We start from the raw sequence: 20,097 nt of genomic DNA, 5'->3' as shown, positions 1-20,097 counted from the left end.
AAGCTGATGCCCCATTCGGGGGTCAGCAAAGCTGATGGACCATCACCTGTGAAGTAGCCATTCTTTGGCAAGAAAGGGGGAACAGGGACAAAGAGATCTGCATCTTAGCAAAGAAACAGTATGAGGTCTCCTTCCTCCACCAGACCCCCTATCTCTTGCTACCCAGCTGGAAATGTTTTTCAAAGAGGGACTGAAACTATAAAAAAAGAGGAGCAAACACCCCAAGATTGCCCTCTCTCTCCCTGCCCATCTCATGCTCCACACTTGAGAAGACAAAGGAAACAGCCATTAGACTCTGGGAAAGGGGTCCTGACCTGAAAGTTTGGTCAGTAATGCTGTTGGAAACATGTGGTGAGAAATTTTTCTTTGAATCTAATATAGTTTGTTGAGCTCGGCACTAGGAAGTATTTTTATCTTTATTTTCTTCTAACCATTTTTGCCTTTTATGCCTCATCACTTGTCCTCACTTAAAATTTCTCTCTTTGTAGTTGATAAACTTGTTTTATTATTTTATCTAATCCAGTGTGTTTAACTTAAGTGTCTGGGTAATTCCATTTAAGGTGTTGTTTTATTCCCTTCAAGGAATAACAGATTTAATGTATTTGGACTGTCTGGGAGAGAGCGGGGCAGTACAAGGCATACTTTTCTGGTGTGTTGGGATTACCCTGCAGGATAACCAAGGCTGTTGAGGTCCAGAGTGTGACTGGCAGGCTGCAGTTACACAAACACATCTGGGGTTGACCTGCATGCTGGCAAGCTGTTTGTGAGTGGTCCAGGTTGGGCACTACAACAGTAAGGCATTGCAAGGCACCCCAGGTTGCCCAGCCAGGGTGACACAGCCCCCCTCTGATCTGAATCGCACCCTGTTATGTCAGTCATTTACCCCTGTGCAAAGTAAATGTAAAGCAGACATAAAAGGATACTATCAAAGTAACACTGAGTTAGTGTCAGAGAAAGCTGGTATGGAACTGTTATGGCTGTGGTCACCTTCTTTTCATTAGCATTAAGTGAGCTTGTTCTAAATTTGCTTTGTTCCCAACCCTGTAATTTCTTTGCCCTTCTCTCTTTTCCTCTCATTCTCATTTACATATCAAAAGATGCAGAAAGAATTTCTGTCGATATGTTTGTAAACTGCCCTGTATGCTGTACTGCATAGTATTGCATTCAGAGCTTTGGACTGGAAAAATGTTGCCCATAGGAACTGAGGCCTCTTCAACGTATGGTCTGATTACCATGTGAGTGGAAATCAAGTACAAAATATAACTGCTTCCCAAACTTTAAAACAAACCATGGCCTAGCTGACAACCTACTGGCTCATTTTCAGATGGCTTTCATTTTATCTTGTTTATTGTATACCAGTCCTTTACTAAAAAGTATTAAACACTCCTCCTCCCAGAGTTCTTCAAGACTTTGTTTGAATTTGGCACTCTCTGCTATAATTCAATTGTAAAGTGCCACCTAGTGGTTTATTAATGATATGATATATTATATTTATTCCTATCCAATCTAGTGTTGTGTATTTGTAGGTGGATAGAATCATATATATCTACATAATTTTCATTCAAGAAGATAGGAGCCGAGATACCATGGTGATGCATGTAGTCTCAGTACATACACAAGCAGAAAGATGAGAAATGCACTTTAGTTTACTGTGTCTTTCATGCTGAATGCATCACAATCATTACAGTCCACACATGCAAATAAAATGTGTACTATAGGCTAATGTAGAAGATAATAGTGATGGGGTGGGAACAGCGATTCCATGGCCAGGTTTCAGGGAAGCCTATTGAGCAAAGGGAAGCTGCTAGGTTGTGAGGGGTTGGAGTTGATTGTTTTATTACATGGTGGGAGTCATAGGCCAGGGAGAAGAAAGGGTCCTTATGAGGAAACTTGAAAAGAGAATCAGTTAGGGTCAGGGAAGCTCTCCCAGGCAGTGGGGTAGCATGGAAGAAGGAGCTGTTCTCTGAGTGTGGTAGCTGTAGTGGGTGGAGGTAAAGAGAAGTATAGTATTTGAGATGTATGGGGAATGGCATGGAGATAAGTCAGAGAAATAAGACTACTGCCACAGTATACTCTGTGTATGTATGTGTCAGGGTGGGAAGGTACACAGAGAATAATCAAGACTTAAGAGTTTATTTGTTCAGGATGCTGACATGGAGAGGAAATGCATAAATGAATCTAACATGGTGGGAATGTGCTCCCATTTCTGGGGCACCCATAAGAAGGGAAGCTGCTGCATTTTGGACAAGCTGAAATGCAGAGAAATGAATATCAGGGATTATGTAAAATAAGGGATTGAAGTTATTCAGCTGAGAAAACAAAAGCCCTGAGTAACTCTCTTCCAAGAGGAATTAATGAGATGTGATTGAATCTGGGCTCTGTTTGGGGATAGTAGGGAACAGAGAGATGGGGATGGCATGGTAAAGGTTCCAGGGGAGATTGGGTGAATCTAGAATCTGAACATTTTTTTGGAAATTCCACAAAAGATTCTTGTGGGAAAAGTCTTCCCACCATCGTGAGTATGACACTGACTATATTGATGCCACCATCTACCATTTCTACCAGTCAGGGGTTTGACTTTCCTTAAAATATGGCAGCAAACGTGCTACTTAATATTATTTTTGTACTTAATTAAAATGATTGTAATATATTATAATACATTTAAGTCTTGACCTAAGTTGTCATTTTCATATTAAATTTTAAATAGGTTTATTTTTTAAAAGAAAACCTATATTAGCCTTAAAATCCTAACCTTAAATTAAAAAATTGAATTTGAATAAGAATGATTTTTATCTACCCTGAGATTAACTAATGTAAGTATAACACCTGAATTGCTGGCGGTATCCCACCCCTAAAAAATACTTAGATATTTTCAAAAAGGAAAAATCCAATAGACTCAGAGGAGGAGGCCACCCCTTTTTCAGCAAGTGGAATACTGCTGTTGTTTCTTAATACTCCTGTGACTCTTGAGGCATTCAAAACCATAGATCACTGTGTTACACCCCCCCCCATGCAAGAGCGAGAGAGAGAGACTTGCTGGTGCTAACCTGGGTGATGGCTCCTTGTCACACCAGTCTGTTTGCCATCCCTGACAAACTTCTCAGAACTCTGCCAGATCTTACTTTGCCTTATAGATTAACGCGTGCTGTATCTCAGTTCCTGAACTTCCCAGAAGTGTTCCCCTGTAGTGTCCGGTCCCTGTCACTGGGCACTCACAGTAATTACCAAGTCTGCTGCCTCCAGAGACCACTGTGTACACACCAGCTTATTTGATTCAACTGAGAAGGCAAACTCTACTTGATATCACAGCACTGAGATGACTTTATAGTAAAAAGAGAATAAGTTTATTAACAAAGAACAGAAATTCACAGATTCAAGTGAGTGTGGAGTACTAAGAATGGAAACAGTGAAGTTACAAATAAAACAAAAGTATAACAACAAGCTTCTAAGACACTAATCATAACTTCCAACAGGCTAAATCTTTGTCGAAGGTCAGTTTCTCACCTAAAGCAGTCGTTCTCAACCAGGGGTCCGGGGCCCCCTAGGGGGCCTCAAGCAGGTTTCAAGGGGGCCTCCAAGCAGGGCCGGCATTAGACTCACTGGGGCCCAGGGCACAAAGTCAAAGCCCCACCACATGGGGCTGAAGCTGAAGCCTGAGCAATGTAGTTTGTGGGGGCCCCGGTGGCATGGGGCCCCAGGCAATTGCCCTGCTAGCTACCCCCTAATACTGGCCCTGGCTTTATATGCAGAAAACCAGTAATTGTGGCACAGCTGGGCCATGGAGTTTTTATAGCAAGTTGGGGGGGGGGGGCTCAGAAAGAAAAAGGTTGAGAACCTCTGACCTAAAGCACCCTCTCAGCTCAGCACCAGGATCCAACTTTCATGAGTGCAAAGAACTAAAGGGGTTCTTTTCACATCCTTTTATAATCCAGCAAACCTTTGAAAGGTATAGTTTTGAAGAGCACCCCCAGTTAAGACCTTTTTCCCCTGCTGTCTATGCTCCAGTGTGCTGACGCCATGCTGTTTTCTCATCCTCTTGTTAACTTGTTCTTCCAGTTTATCTCAGGTGCAAATAAGTTTATATTTGGCTTATCCTGGTTAATTCACATCACAGATCTAAGCAGTAAATCAACATTCCTTTGTCTGGGAGCATTTTGTTTATCAACTGTGCCTGATTACATAGTTTAAACATATTTTTAGTACGTGCATACAACTTCTTGAATTAGAACCCCAGATACATCTTGCAATGTTTCAGATGACCAGTATGATATAAGCTTTCATTTGATACTATGCGTGCCATTCTTTATAGATAAATACTATGACAGTAATGTGTTAGGTGTAGTAAGTTTGTCAGGTGTGATAGAAGTTGCTGTTACATGACAGTGAACGCTTTGCCAGTTGGCAGTGGGGATCTGTTAGAGTCACAACTCCTAAGTATGTGAATAGCCTTATGAATATTCTATTCAATGTCTGTAATGTATGTACAACATTAGACATGGTAGTTCTTGTTAGGAAGATTACTAGGACTGTTAAAAACAATCTATATTTTTTCATGAAATTGTGCATGATTTTGTGAAAATTAATATTTGTCTAACTATCTCAAAGTTTTTTGCCCTTGAAAATTGGGTAAAGAATAATAGTCACTCAATTATCAAGACTGAGATTTTTCAGGTTTTTAACTAAATGTTTCCAAATTGGAAGTTGTCTATACCTCTTATTTCATAGTTTTCAAATTTTGTTGCAAATATTTTGCCTAGCTATATGACATTGGTTAGGTGAAGTGCTTTTCTAACAACAAAAATGTATATGACTGAAATGTCACATCACCAAAGGTACATAATAAAGGGGAGAAGATAATTTGAGAGCCCAGAAAAGAATATATTTTTAGATTGTAGCACTTTCAGCAGCTCTCACAGTTTTCACTGACTCCAGCATTATAGTTTTTGGCACTCCAGCATTTTTCAGGAGCACCCACAGCCTTTCAGTGACTACACATGCCTCCAGGACATTTCAGCAACTCTATCAGATTTCCATGTATCATAATAAATAAACCTAAAAATAGACATAAATTAAGCCTGAAAATCCATCATGGAATTCTGATCACAGACATTCAAACTTCATTCTCATGATTTTTCTTGCACTCATGCTTGGCATTTTGATGGAATTGCATTTCTTCTTATTACATCCATTGAATCAATGAATTCAGAAAAGATACAGCCCCTGCATCTATAGTTGACAGCTTGCAATGTCTGAAAAGCTCTTAGCAATTGGCATTAGCAATAGTTCACTGATAACTCTAGATGACAGCCATAAGTTCTTGCAAAAAAAAAAAAAAAAAAAAAATGGCCACTCCCCATCTCACTAGAGCAGGTCAAAAAAATGCGGGGAGGGTGGAATTCTAAATTTCAAGGCTGATTCTGTTTTTCATTTCCATTTTTTTTGTCAATTTTTAAAATCAAAAGGTTAATATAATTTTTTATCAAATGTGTTATAGAAATCATTATCGAAATTTTTCATTTACCAAAAACCAGCTTTCGAACTTCTTGTTCTAAACATCTCAGTCAGGTTTAACTCTCACAAACTACACCACAGGAAAAGACACATGCCTCTGGTAGTAAGACATATTGTGTCTGCATTTGTGTTAATTCTGACTACCCTTTTACAGTTTAGTGACCAAGTCCTGATTCCATTGACATCAGTAGCAAAACTCCCACTGACTTCAATGTTTGGATCTGTGTGACTGTTTCTGTCAGACATTTTCTGTAAATAAAGTTTTGAACCTGAGATTTATTTTTTACACTGAAGATCCAGAATGATCCCTCAGTCCATATTGTCTGAACCACTTTAAGTGCAGCCCACACTACAGCCACAATAACACCATGGCATGTTTAAGAACTGAGACATTGTGAAGGCTCCTAAAGAATTTGCAAATCATTGCAGTACATTCACCATTATACTCAGAGTATATTGGGGAAAGGGTGTCCGGTTGTCTCACGTTGACAGATTTGAGGGTATAATGATATGGATTTGACTGAGTGTTCTGCTGGAAAAATCATTGTAGCCATCAGCTCTTTGTAGGGGGGAGGTAGGGGGGTGTACGCACACATTTTCATGACACATTTCAGCTCATTGTTATTGGTCTTATCCACCCAGGGATGAAGCATGCGGGAAAGCTTTGTACCTTCCCCAGATGTGGAGTTCCTTAGGTGCAGCAAAACATGGCTTCCTCCTGGCACCTTACAAAGTGTGCAGGAGTCCTTCCTCAAATGCTCTGCGCCTATAATGGTGTAATGATTGGCAGTTCCAGCAGCTAAGTGTGGGTGTGATCAAGCTGCTTGCTTGTAAACAGGAGAGACTCTTCCCTGCGCCTCTGTCTATGCTCAGTGTGGGGTTTGTAAACCCCATTACAGGTGTAGAGAATTTGAGGCAGGACTCCTGCAGGAGTTACTCTGGAGTTTAACAGTGTAACTGAGAGCAGAATTTGTCCCATAATCACCATGGGGTTATTTTACCTCCAACTTTCATTTTCCTCTCTAAACCCAATTCACTGCCTTAAATGTTCATGACCATGAATATGGTAACTAATGTCTATATGGCATTAGGGTGCTTGTGTATTATGGTTCTATTACAAATGGTTTTGGTTTGTCTTGTCCTAAAACTTTTTGAGCTCAGAAAACATGAACCCACAATTTTTCTAAGGGCTAGATTGTGCCAACCTTACTTACATTGAGTCGTACCTTTCTCCTTGTGTGGCCAGTTGAAATCAATGGCTAGCGAAGTGTGGTACTACTTACAAAGGGAGGTACTGCTCAATGTGGTTAACAAGCTAGCTCAAGATTTATAGCACCTTGATGGTTTAATCTAAATATACAACTTCTAAAATATTAAAATATTACTTTTCCAACTTCAGTTTGCCAGATTTTGAAGGTAGAATCTCATAATACTGTTTCTGTTGTAGTCGTCCATCTAGTCAGTGAAACAGACAGAATTAACTTTGTTCTATTACCATGATTTCTACAGCATAGAAGGAAAAAAACTGTAAAGTTTTCTGTCTGCAGTTATTTATAAAACATTTTATTTCTTAGGCAGTAACATAGTATTACTCTCAGAACTCTTAACCCTTAATAGTCAAACCAGTTTCTGGAATTTTAAACCATGTCACTCCAGTTAATGTCAATGAGAGACACATATTTTATAATCCCCAACAGTGTAGAGGAAGTATTGTTTACTGACTAGATCTGGGGACTGAGTGTCAGGACTTCTGTTTATATTTTCTGTTCTACCAGGGAGTCACATACCCTGTCTCTGACTGTTTTCTCCAGCTGCCAATGAGTATGATAATGCCTAGCTATTTCACACGGGCGATGCCGAAGTCTCATTATTTTATTTATAAAATGCTTTGAGATCCTCTGTTTTAGTTAAAAGCCCTACATGTATTATGATGATGTATCCCCTGCTACTGGGTTCAATATAAAATGAATATGAAACACAGCTTTCTTGCTCAAGATGGACTAACTAGACAGCAGATCTCTTTAGGGAGCCACCAGCTCCTTTTACTTCTTTAAAGAAATGCCAAGAAATCACTTTGAAGCTCTTTTTTAATACAGCTCTTCCATTTTTTGTAAAGCTCTTCCACTCCAGTGCTGGCTTGGCCTCACAATGTAAAGCAATGTAGGTTGGCTATAGCAGAAGATTTTGGAATGCACAGGTACTGGAACTAGGAGTGCTGGGGGTGCTACTGCACCCCCTGGCTTGAAGTGGTTTCTATCATATCCAGGGTTCACAGTTTGCTTCAATAGCTCTCAGCATTCCCACTATGCAAATTATTTCCAGCACCCCTGTTGAAATGTATATTGTGTCATTTTGTATTGTAGATTTATCAAATAGAAAATTACTAAATGTATCCTTTTGTACCACAGATCTGCTCACAATCTCTTCATTAAATAAAAAATAATGTTGGAACACTGATGTTCTCTTGTGTTGATGGTGTTATCTCCAAATGAGTAAAACCAGTGACAGGTAGCACTAAAAAAAGATGGCGGTTAGCCTTTGATGTGTCATGGTGAAATGAAATGGATAAAATAATTATTTTCTACTGATCCCATTTTTCTTTTTGATATTTTTTCTAGAATTTAAAAAGTGTAACACCACTGACACACATTAAATCTATAGTGTGTCTTTAAGACCATCAACGTTTTAGCAGAGCAATCCTAAAATGTGAGCAGTTTCTGAATCAGCTTGACCTTTTATGCTCTCTGCTGAAAGGAACGAATTTTCCATCATCCTTTACCAAAAGATGTAAAAAGTATTGAGTAAGATAGGGGTGTTTTTTTTTTTTTTAACGCTCTCTCTATTACATTTACTGTACATTTAATTTGCAGATAGTCTATTGTTTCTGCCAGTTGTTGGCAACAGAATCAGGACCGTCTCCAAGCACAAGCTTCTCAAGCAAGTGCTTGGGGCGGCCGCTCCGGAGGGGGGCGGCAGGTCCAGGTATTTGGCGGCAATTCAGCGGACGGTTCCTCACTCCGCCTGGGAGTGAAGGACCTCCCGTCTGAATTGCCGCCGCAGATCGCGATCGTGGCTTTTTTTGTTTTTGTTTGTTTGTTTTGGCTGCTTGGGGCGGCCAAAACCCTGGAGCCGGCCCTGAACAGAATATACTTCCTTTTTTTATGTTTTATCTATGTAACTGCCCAGAATCTTGCATATACACCAATGGATGTTTTTATAATCCTGATAAAAATAATGTTTAATTATGTCAACTGTTTACTTGGGCCCTGATCCTGCAAGAAATTGTGTGCATGTTTAGCTCTATGCACTATGATTAGTTCCACTGAATATTCACAGGGCTTGACCCAGTGCCCAATATGATCATTAGAAGGACAAGGCATTGGATTGTGCCCACATTCCATAAAGTTCAGCACACCCATACGTCTTTGCAGGATCAGGGTCTAGTACTTTATCTGTCGTTCTGAAAGTTAGAATCAAATGCCCTGGCAATGCATCTGTGAGAGGAGGAGTTATTTGCCCAAAACCCATTTTTTTTGGTAAGGAAAGTTGATTTTGTAACTCCTGAACACTGCTTTGAAAATACATTAATCAGAACAGACTCAAATAATTCATTATCTTATTGCTTAGTGCAATCAACTCCTTTTTTGGATGTCATATGTATTGCTATAGAAGCACCCATCCTATTTAGCTTTAATTAAGCAAATGTTAATGGAATTCTAAAATTTAGTGTTGCTACTAATACATATGAACCCTCAGAAATTATTCATTAATCTTTGTTATCTTCATTACCTACAAATGATTCCTTCAGGATGATCACATCAAGATGACATTATTTGTGTGGTAGACTTCATAAACAAATGCATTTCCAGAACAAGGGCACTGATTTGCAAAGTAACTAGCTAATCAGTGGGCTCTTATTTTAAAATCTTTTACCATTCTCCTAGTAAATATTGTTTTAGCAATTTTCCTTAAAGGGCCAAATCCTTCTTTAATTACTCCTGCAAAACTCCCATTGGTTTAAGTAGGAATAAGATGACGAAGATCTATTTCCAGATGTTTATTTCACTTTGATGGATTCAGGTCTGCAACTTTCATTTTCATTTACAGGATGTGTTGGAGTTTGGGATAACATTACTTGCTGGCGCACTGCTGAAATTGGAGAGACTGTCAGTGTCCCTTGTCCAAAAGTATTTAGCCACTTTTTCAGCAAACCAGGTATTTTGTTTTAAGTTATTTTATGTAACTAAAGTGGCCTTTTTTTTTTTTTTTTTAAAGAAAAACCTCACGCACTGCAAGGTTCACCTGAAACCATTCAGTTGGGTGAAATCTATTCTGTGTCTATGGCAAATTTGCTCATGTACAGTAAATTGTAAAAGCATGTATTTGGAGTTTAGGAAATTGTCTTATTTTTAGAGAGAAAAGAGTGAGCCTTCTCAATGGTGCCAATTAGAAAGTATGAGATGCCATCATGAAAGCACTAAATGAATTGTGCCAATTTACCCAAATAGTATTCAGATTTCAATCGATGTTCTCATACACTGACACTAATCAAACCTGAGGGCCCTGCTGTGTTTGACCTGACTACATCAGTCATGATTGCCACCTAGATGCAGCTCTTCTAGAAGCTAGTCACTGCCTCTGTGCCTATGGGCAGTTCCCATTTGTTTGTGGGAAGAGGTCCCCTATCCTCTGGTGATGAGCACTTAAAAATGCATGCAACAATACTACATAATTTAGATAAATTAACACTGGTGGGAATTACATGGGATTATAATCACCTTCATGTTGTTTTTTACCGCAACCTGAAAGACCCAGCTTAATCTCTTAGCCAGGTTGCTAGGGGGCCTAGTTTAGCTGGTAATATCCAGTATCACATCTATCTAGGGTGCTTTAATTCTGCAGCACATCTGGTCAGTGCAATTTATAATATTACATAATGCTTACATTTAGATTGTCACATGTAGATCTCAAAGTGCTTTGCAAGTTGGGTAAGTATTATTTTCCCAGTAGGGAACCTGTGGCATGAAGAAGTTATATAACTGGCCCAAGTTTACATTGTAAATCACAGAGTCAGGAATGGAACCCAGGTCTTAGTGTCTTAATTTGGTGCTTTATTCACTGGACCCTATTAGCCAGTATTAGGCTTTAGAGAATGGCAGAATCAGCAAGGAAATAGGTCTGTGTCTCTTTGTAAAAGGGGTCAAAAAAACAGGTCAAAAACCAGATCTTCGCACAGTATTTTACTGGTGTATCCTCCGCTGTTGGTGGCTCATGGACATGCTACTTGGCAGGATATATGAAAGTGGGTTGTAATCTACCTGTGGGGAAAAGATTATTTTCATACAGCATATCCCTGTAACTGTAAGCTTTTCTGTTGGATATCAAGAACTTCTGAGAGGATATCATTTTCAGGGCTGCCCAGAGGATTCAGGGGGCCTGGGGCAAAGCAATTTCAGGGGCCCCTTCCATAAAAAAAAGTTGCAATACTATAGAATACTATATTCTCTTGAGGGCCCCTGTAGGGTCTGGACCTCTATTTTGAATTTTTTCCCCTAAAAGATGGCACTTCACATGACACAGGGCCTCCTAAAACTGACCAGAGTTGTAAAAAAAACCTGTCCTCACAAAATTCCTGCCCAGTGTTCCAGACTCAGAAGTTGAGATAAGGTCCCAAAAGCCTGTATGCTTATCTGAATTGGACCTCACCTCACCTCTCCTGTCTGAACCTATGTAATGTATTGCATCATGAATAATGTGCATGCATCTTATATGAATAACTTTAACTTCGTAGTTGGTAAGTCTCCCCCATGTGCTATTGACCATATTGCTTCAGAGTGTGGGCTCCTAGTTTATCACAGATAAGAGGGCCACTTTGACAACTTTATAGTTGACAGGGACCAGATGTCCTTTCATGCTTAAATTCATAGTATCATAGAATCATAGAATATCAGAGTTGGAAGAGACCTCAGGAGGTCATCTAATCCAACCCCCTGCTCAAAGCAGGACCAACCCCAACTAAATCATGCCAGCCAGGGCTTTGTCAAGCCGGGCCTTAAAAACCTCTAAGGATGGAGATTCTACCACCTCCTTAGGTAACCTATTCCAGTCCTTCACCACTCTGCTAGTGAAATAGTGTTTCCTAATATCCAACCTAGACCTCCCCCACTGCAACTTGACACCATTGCTCTTTGTTCTGTCATCTGACATCTCTCAGAACAGCCGAGCTCCATCCTCTTTGGAACCCCCCTTCAGATAGTTGAAGGCTGCTATAATCCCCCGCAACCCCCCCCACACATACACAGAGACTAAATAACCCCTGTTTCCTCAGCCTCTCCTCATAAGTCATGTGCTTCAGCCCCCTGATATTTTTTGTTGCCCTCTGCTGGACTCTCTCCAATTTGTCCACATCCTTTCTGTAGTGGGGGGGCCCAAAACTGGACGCAATACTCCAGATGTGGCCTCACCAGTGCCAAATACATGGAATAATCACAACCTTCGATCTGCTGGCAGTACTCACATGAATGCAACCCAATATACCGTTCGCTTTCTTGGCAACAAGGGCACGCTGTTGACTCACAGTTAAAACAAAAGGATTTCCCTTGGTCCCCCCCCATTGAATTATGGGTGTGGAGGATGGATGGAAGTCCCTAAAGTTTGCCTGTATTGTGGCATTTTCCCTCCTCCCTGCATCTGTGCACGTAATTTGAGAGGGCCTTTAAAATGCATTACATGCTAAATCAGAATTTGTTATAATCCAGATGCATGTTCATCTGTCTATGTAGACATTCACCACTGTCTACATCCAAGCACTTCAATAACTTTTCAGTAGAACACTTAATATCATCTGCTCAGAAGATCTTAAATAATAGTTTAGAGTAATCAAGGTTTGTACAGAGCCATTTTCATTCAAATTACTTGTCCATCAAACCAGCTTAACTACAAATAATTCTCCAAAAGTGGAAGATAATAAACTCCGTTCAGAGTAATTTTAACAAAACTACAAAATCTTTCAGGCTGTTTCTGTGAAACGCTCTGTGATTGAAAGTAGGAGGCATGGCATTGCAATTTTGTATGTGTGTTTCTTTAGCATAGCAAAGATATTTGGTATGACTCAGAACCAAGAATAAATGTTAAAACAATAAGTGCACATGAATGGAAATATGTGGGATTGCTTAATGACAGTGCTGGGGCACAAAAGCAAGTTAATGGAGTAGTTTCACAAGAAGGCACAATTTTTATGAAGCTTGGCTTTAAGGCCTGTTGGTTAGGAAACTTTTAAATCTATGTGGAATAAATTTGTGAATTTTATTTTACAGGAAATGTTAGCAAAAATTGTACAAGTGACGGATGGTCAGACGTATTTCCAGATTACATAAGCGCTTGTGGTTATCATGCCAATGATGATGATAGTAAGGTAAGAAAAACAGTTATTCTGTTTGTTCAGATGCAGATGTTCAAAAGAGTTTCATAGATTCCAAGGCCAGAAGCAGGACCGGCTCCAGGCACCAGCTTACCAAGCAGGTGCTTGGGGCGGCCACTTCAGAGAGGAGCAGCACGTCCAGCTGTTCGGCGGCAATTCGGCGGGCGGTCCCTCACTCCTGCTCGGAGTGAAGGACCTCCCGCCAAATTGCCACCGCAGATCGCGATCGCGGCTTTTTTGTTTGTTTGTTTGGCTGCTTGGGGCAGCCAAAACCCTGGAGCCAGCCCTGGCCAGAAGGGACCATCTAGTGAGGTCTGACCTCCTGTATAACAAATACCCTAGAGCTTCCCCAAAATAATATCTCAAGCATATCTTTTAGAAAAACATCCCAATCTTGATTTTAAAATTGTCAGTGAATCCAGCACAATCCTTGGTTAACTGTTCCAATGGTTAATTACATTCACCATTAAAAATGTACAACTTATTTCCAGTCTGAAATTATCTAGCTTGAACTTCCAACCATTGGATTGTGTTATACCTTTATCTGCTTGAAACTGTAGGGCCAAATTCTGCTCCCAAATACATGCATATTACTCTGAAATCTACAGGAATTGTGTACACATTTGAGAGTACAGATCATCTTTTATTTGAGTTGAAATTCTCATCTAAGCTAAAGGTATGTCTACACTTTGAGCTGGGGGTCTGATTCCCAGAAAACATACTTGTGCTAGCTCAATGAAAAACAGAATGTAGCCATGACTGCACAAGCTGTGGGAGGGGCTAGGCCCCTGGGTACATACCTGTATGAGACCCTGAGCATGTAGTCAGGGCCTATTCCACCACTGTGACTACACTCGATTTTTAGTATGCTAGCTTGATGAGAGGTAGTGCAAGAATGTCTTCTTGAGCTGGGAATCACACCTCCAACTGGAAGTGTAGACATACCCTAAGAGCAGAGGTGTAGGGTTCATAAACTATAATGCTCAAAAACTAATGATTATTTTTATTATCATCATTATTATTTATTATTTGTATTACTGTAATTCCTAGTAGCCCCAGTTGTGGATCAGGACCCAGTGATGATACCATTATCAGTGACTACTATAAGATTTCTGCTACTGTTGCATACTACTAACATTTTAAGCATTTGTGTATTTATAATACATACTAATTTTCCTTTAGTTTAATATGATTGTATACATTATTTAAACTGTACAGTACATTTAAATACATAGAATGAACATTTAGCTCTATTGTCTTCATTGGAATTACTCCAGATTTACATCAGTTTATAATGTACATCAGAGTGTGGACCAAAGGCTGTCAGGTATAGAACAAATGATCCTATCAAGTGTAAAAATGTAATACTCTCAGTTTGCCTCTACCATTTCTTGCCCTTATGTGTCTTTTGAGGAGAGCTACCAGGTCTTCCTGAATGACCTGCAGATTAGAACAATTAGATAACATTGAAATTTTTCAACAAGAAAAGGGAACACATTTTTCATAATCTTTGTTTATTTGTGAGAAATGTTCCTGGTTTTCTAGTAGTTCTGTAGTATCTCACCAGAGCAAGACTTCACTTGCAAATGCAGGATTCCACCATGAGTCAAATTCCCATTCGCACATGGAGAGATGGGCTCCTCCTATGTACCTCCCAGGCAATGATAAAGTTGATGCCTATTCTTCAAGAAGGAGTATCTCCCACTTCTTCCAGGTGCTTAATGACTTTGGTGGTGGGCACTAAAGAAATCTGTAAGATAGACAGATACCCACCTTGACTCAGCTGTCACTGCCAGCAGTTTGCTCCTTCCTGCCAGGATTGCCAGCAACACATGCCGTCAACTGCAGGCATGTCTGATATGCATGTTATCACTCACTGCCCTGTCTGCCAGATCTGATGAAATCCAAGCTAAAGATGTCATAGTCAGCGTCTAAGTGGTGGAGCTAGTCAGGGTTGGAGGAGTCAATGAATAGCCTGATCCTCAAAAGAGTGCATGAAATTTCCAGCTGACCTCTTTCAGGACCCTGTCCAGAGCAGCAGGCCTATTATCCCAGCCTATACCCATTCCCTCCTCCCCATCACCGTGTACACACACACACACACACACACACACACACACACACACAGAAACTCCCTCCTGATCTTTTTCCTGTCTCATTTCATGTGTTGTAACAGAGAACCAAACTTATTGTAAACGTTATTAACTTGACTTTCCTTCAAAATAATATAGGGATTCTAGATTCTTTTTAGACACTAAAAGAAAGAAAACAATGCCACTCCATATACATATATGTGTTAACAGTAATCACTGTGCTCGGAAAACTATGATTAGTTCACTTCTGCTCTTTCTCAATTAGGACTTGTCAAAACTCAGCGAGTACGTAACAGTTCTACATCTCACATATGCACATAACTGCAATCTGTAGACTCTAAGTTTTTTTTCCATTTTAAAGAAATTATTTTATTAGTTTATGTATATGAAGAGTTTTGCAAATATCATGAATTAGTGTGACTTATTAATGCATTAAAAAGTCCAGACATGTAAATAACTAAAAAAATAGTTGACAAAGAAATGGACTGGAACATTTTATTCTCCCATTTTGTATGCAGATGGTTATTCTGAGATATTGGAATCCTCTGAATATTTGGAAAATGGAAAGTGCTTTACTGTTTCAGAGAACCATTTTTACAACCACCAAACTATCCTGTACCCAAACATTGTCACCTGAATTGAAAACCAACCAAAGGCCTATAAATAAAAAGGGATACATTGTAACATTCCTGATGGCAGATGAAGGAATTAGTATATGAATAGACCTGTTCTTATTTAACATTGTTGCTAATAATCTGGAGTGAAGAGAGTGAAACTTAAGTTAATTAAATTTGCAAATAATAGTGCAGAAGAAACTAGAGAGGCTGGAAATATGGGCAGAAGTAACCAAATGTGAATCAGCCTGGAATAAGGCAAACAACAATAAAGCATCTAGGGTAAAATCGACAAGATGGAAGTAGAAAGGAGATACTTAGCAGCCCATTGTTACTACAAGATCTTTTGTGGTGCTACTGCTTTCTAACTGGCTCTGAGCGGATGGTGTATTATGGAAACTGAGATAATGCAAATTTGGGCTGCATTTGAGGTGCCTCTTTCCTTATAGCGCTGGCATGGCTGACCCTGAAATATTGAGTTCAGTTCTGGGCACTTCTTTGCCAGAAAATAAATTGACCATGCCAATGTGACATGACAGAAAATTCCTTCCTGACAAGAAATTGGACAATCTGTTCAATGTTATCTAGTATAAAAAATAAAGTTAAATTTACAAGTTCTGGGTCAGTAGAAAGCAGCTATTTCCTGTGCAAATAGACAGTACAATCAAACAAGAATAGTTAGTTCTTTTAATTCTTAACATTTTATTTTATTTATAGTTTCAAAGAAGAGGAAGAAATATGAAAGTCTCTGTGCTGAGGCCTTGCTTAGAAATTTTGTGTTAGTGCCCACTGCAGGAAAACACATGCTCTGTTCAGAAAAGCACTTAAATATGTACTTCAGTGTCATTGAAGTCAGTGAGACTTAGCTATGTGTTTGAAGTGCTTTCCTGAATCGGGATGCTTCCTTGAAATGAGGCCTCAATACAGAGTTACAGTACTATCAAAGAGTCACATCTTTAGCAGGTGGAAATCAGCATAGTTTAGCTGGATCTGGTCCCGAGTTTTGGCAAAAAGTGGGAAGAGGACCTGTGATGGGGTGTAACAAAGCCCACACTGGAAAGGAAGGGGTTAAAGAACAACTCTGGGCCCAGGCGGCGCCATCCCACTGTACCTGCAAAGCCTGAACTGGCTGGAGGAGGAGCTTAAAAAGGGGAGCAGAGCAACTCAGTATTAGGCAGACAGTGGGAGGAAGCTGACCTGCCCTCTGAGCTCCTGGGAAGGAGCACGGCAGGAGCACTTGCTGCTTGAGGCCTGACTATAGCGACCTGTCCAAGCCTACAAAGAAGGGCCTGTGACTCTCTAAAGGTTAGAGCCTTTATCATTGTGTGTTAGTACTTTATCTTGTGGGGAGAGAGGGGACTGCTAGGTAGTGATCCAGGGAGGCAGCTGCATAGCACCCTAAGCTGCAGGACTTAGCTGCCTGCCATTGGTCCTGGGCTGGAGCCTGCTGGAAAGGGTGGGCCTGGGCCTGGGCCTAGGCCCCCATACCAGTCCCTAAAGAGGGACCACTACAGAACTGTACCCCTTGGTGGGGATAGGGTGACCAGACAGCAAGTGTGAAAAATCAGGACAGGGGGTGGGGGGTAATAGGAGCCTATATAAGAAAAAGACCCAAAAATCTGGACTGTCCCTATAAAATCGGGACATCTGGTCACCCTAGGTGGGGAATCCCTAGTTGGGGGAAGACACAAGAGTCTGGACCATGAGACCCCAAACAAGGGGGAAGCCCTAAATCCCTTGCTTAATCCTGAAGACTTCCTTGTTATTGGACTCTTCGTATATAGCCTGAGAATGTCAGCTGGCTCAGGGCTGAGTCCCTGAAAGGGCACACCATTACAGGGCAGAACGGTAGGGAAGAAAGGGGAATGCCCAGGGGGAAGGCAGCTTCACCACTAGGCAGCACAGATGGTAAGTGTTCCCCTTCACAGGGCTCAGTGATGAAATCTTCACATTTCTTTTTCTTTGTACATCAGCAGAGTGTAAAAAGAAAGGAACTGCATTTGCATTGGGTGTCTATTAAGGGTATACATGGTGGTGTAGTGAGGTATTACCACTGGGATTATGGAAACAGGAGGTTTAATGTTTTAGACCAGATTCTGATACCCTCATTCATATTGAATAGCCATTTCCTCTGTAACCAGTCCCCTTGAAGATAGTGTGGTTCAGTATGTGTCAGGCTAGTGAAATCTGGTTCTTAATTTGTTGCCTACAGATATAGCAGTTTATCTTTGCTGTTGAATGAGTTTCTCATAGATTCAGTTCATATCGAGTGTGGTTCCACAGGGATCGAGTGCAGTTCCGCAGGGTCCTGGGTCTAGTTCTGTTTAATATTTTCATCAATGATTTAAATAATGGCATAGAGAGTATACTTACAAGGTTTGTGGATGATAACAAACTGGGAAGGGTTGCAAGTGCTTTGGAGGATAGGATTAAAATTCAAAATGATCTGGACAAACTGGAGAAATGGTATGAAGTAAATATGATAAAATTCAATAAAGACAATTGCAAAGTACTCTATTTAGGATGGAACAATCAGTTGCATACATACAAAATGGGAAATGACTGCCTAGGAAGGAGTACTGTGGAAAGGGATCTGGGGTTTATAGCTAAATATGAGTCAACAGTGTAACACTGTTGCAAAAAAAAAAAAGCAAACTTCATTCTGGGATGTTGTAAGCAAGACACAAGAAGTAATTCTTCTGCTCTACTTCATGCTGATAAGGACTCAACTGGAGTATTGTATCCAGTTCTGGGGCACCATATTTCAGAAAAGATGTGAACAAATTGGAGAAAGTCCAGAGGACAAGAAAAAAATGATTAAAGGTCTAGAAAACATGACCTATAAGTAAAGATTGGAAAAAATGCATTTGTTTACTCTGGAGAAGAGAAGACTGAGGAGGGGACATGATAAGTTTTCAAGTACATAAAAAGGTTGTTAAAAGGAGGAGTGAGAAAAAATGTTCTTGTTAACCTCTCAGAATAGGACAAGAAGCAATGGGCTTAAATTGCAGCAAGGGAGGTTTAGGTTGGACATTAGGAAAAACTTCCTAACTGTCAGGGTAGTTAAGCACTGGAACAAATTGCTTAAAGAAGTTGTCAAGGCTGGATCCCCACTTTGAACTTTAGGGTACAAATGTAGGGGCCTGCATGAAAACTTCTAAGCTTAACTACCAGCTTAGCTCTGGTTCTGCTGCCACCATTTCAATGGATTCCATTCCTGGGAAACCTTGAAAAACCTTCACCAAATCCCTGGTGAAAACAGATCCAAACCCCTTGGATCTTAAAACAAGGGGAAATTAACCATTCCCCTCCTTTCTCCCACCAACTCCTGGTGAATCAAGATCCAAACCTCTTGGATCTTAAACAAGGAAAAATCAATCAGGTTCTTAAAAAGAAGGTTTTTAATTAAAGAAAAAGGTAAAAATCATCTCTGTAAAATCAGTATGGAAATTAACCTTACAGGGTAATCAAACTTAAAGAGCTCAGAGGACTCCCCTCTAGTCTCAGGTTCAAAGTACAGCAAACAAAGATAAACACTCTGGTAAAAGGTACATTTACAAGTTGAGAAAACAAAGGAAAACTAACACGCCTTGCCTGGCTATTTACTTACAAGTTTGAAATAGGAGAGACTTGTTTAGAAAGATATGGAGAACCTGGATTGATGTCTGGTCCCTCTCAGTCCCGAGAACGAACACACTCCCAAACAAAGAACACAAACAAAAGCCTTCCCCCCCCAAGATTTGAAAGTATCTTGTCCCCTTATTGGTCCTTTAGGTCAGGTGCCAGCCAGGTTACCAGAGCTTCTTAACCCTTTACAGGGAAAAGGATTTTGGAGTCTCTGGCCAGGAGGGATTTTATAATACTGTACACAGGACAGCTATTACCCTTCCCTTTATAGTTATGACAGAAGTTGTGGACTCAAGTTTGTAAGAACAGATTAGACAAACACCTGTCAGGAATGGTCTAGTTATTACGTAGTCTTGCCTTGAGTGTAGGGGACTGGATTAGATGACCTCTCGAGGTCCCTTCCAGTTCTACACTTCTATGATTCTATGATTGTTTATTTCTGTTTCTTTAGCAGTTACGCTCAATTAGGGTGAGAACTATTTTTATGCTCCAGAAGGGGAAAGGCACATTTGCTTTGAAGGGTTATGAATTTGTAGTAAAGACTTAAATGAGAGAGAAGGGATTAGTAAAGAAATACTGAATAGGTATTTAATAAGAAGGTGACAAACTATTCAGGTTATTAATGTTCTGGAACAGAAGGAGTTCATTTAAAAATAAATCACCTAAAGCTTCCATTATATTTCATTGCCAATTTCCCCAAAAGAACAAATTCACTCAGCTTGCTAAGATGTTGGGTGGTTTGATCCAATTCCCATTGAAGTGAGTGGGAGTTTTTGCATTGACTTTAGCGGGAAGTAGTTTGGTTCAAATCATTTGAATTATTTATCCTCTT

At 40.1% G+C, this 20,097-nt stretch overlaps 1 protein-coding gene across 1 annotated transcript in view; it reads left to right on the top strand.

The window, feature by feature from the left end:
- Positions 1 to 20,097, top strand: part of VIPR2 (vasoactive intestinal peptide receptor 2) — a 100,683-nt gene that overhangs the window by 22,252 nt on the left and 58,334 nt on the right. Inside the window, exons 3-4 of the mRNA XM_034760024.1 lie at positions 9,619 to 9,726; positions 12,828 to 12,925. Of these exons, the coding sequence (XP_034615915.1) occupies positions 9,619 to 9,726; positions 12,828 to 12,925 (206 nt within the window). The remainder of the gene's footprint in view (positions 1 to 9,618; positions 9,727 to 12,827; positions 12,926 to 20,097) is intronic.

This window comes from Trachemys scripta, chromosome 2, assembly GCF_013100865.1.
Source record: "Trachemys scripta elegans isolate TJP31775 chromosome 2, CAS_Tse_1.0, whole genome shotgun sequence".
Classification (NCBI taxonomy): domain Eukaryota; kingdom Metazoa; phylum Chordata; order Testudines; family Emydidae; genus Trachemys; species Trachemys scripta.
This window is presented reverse-complemented; position numbering and strand designations above follow the sequence as displayed.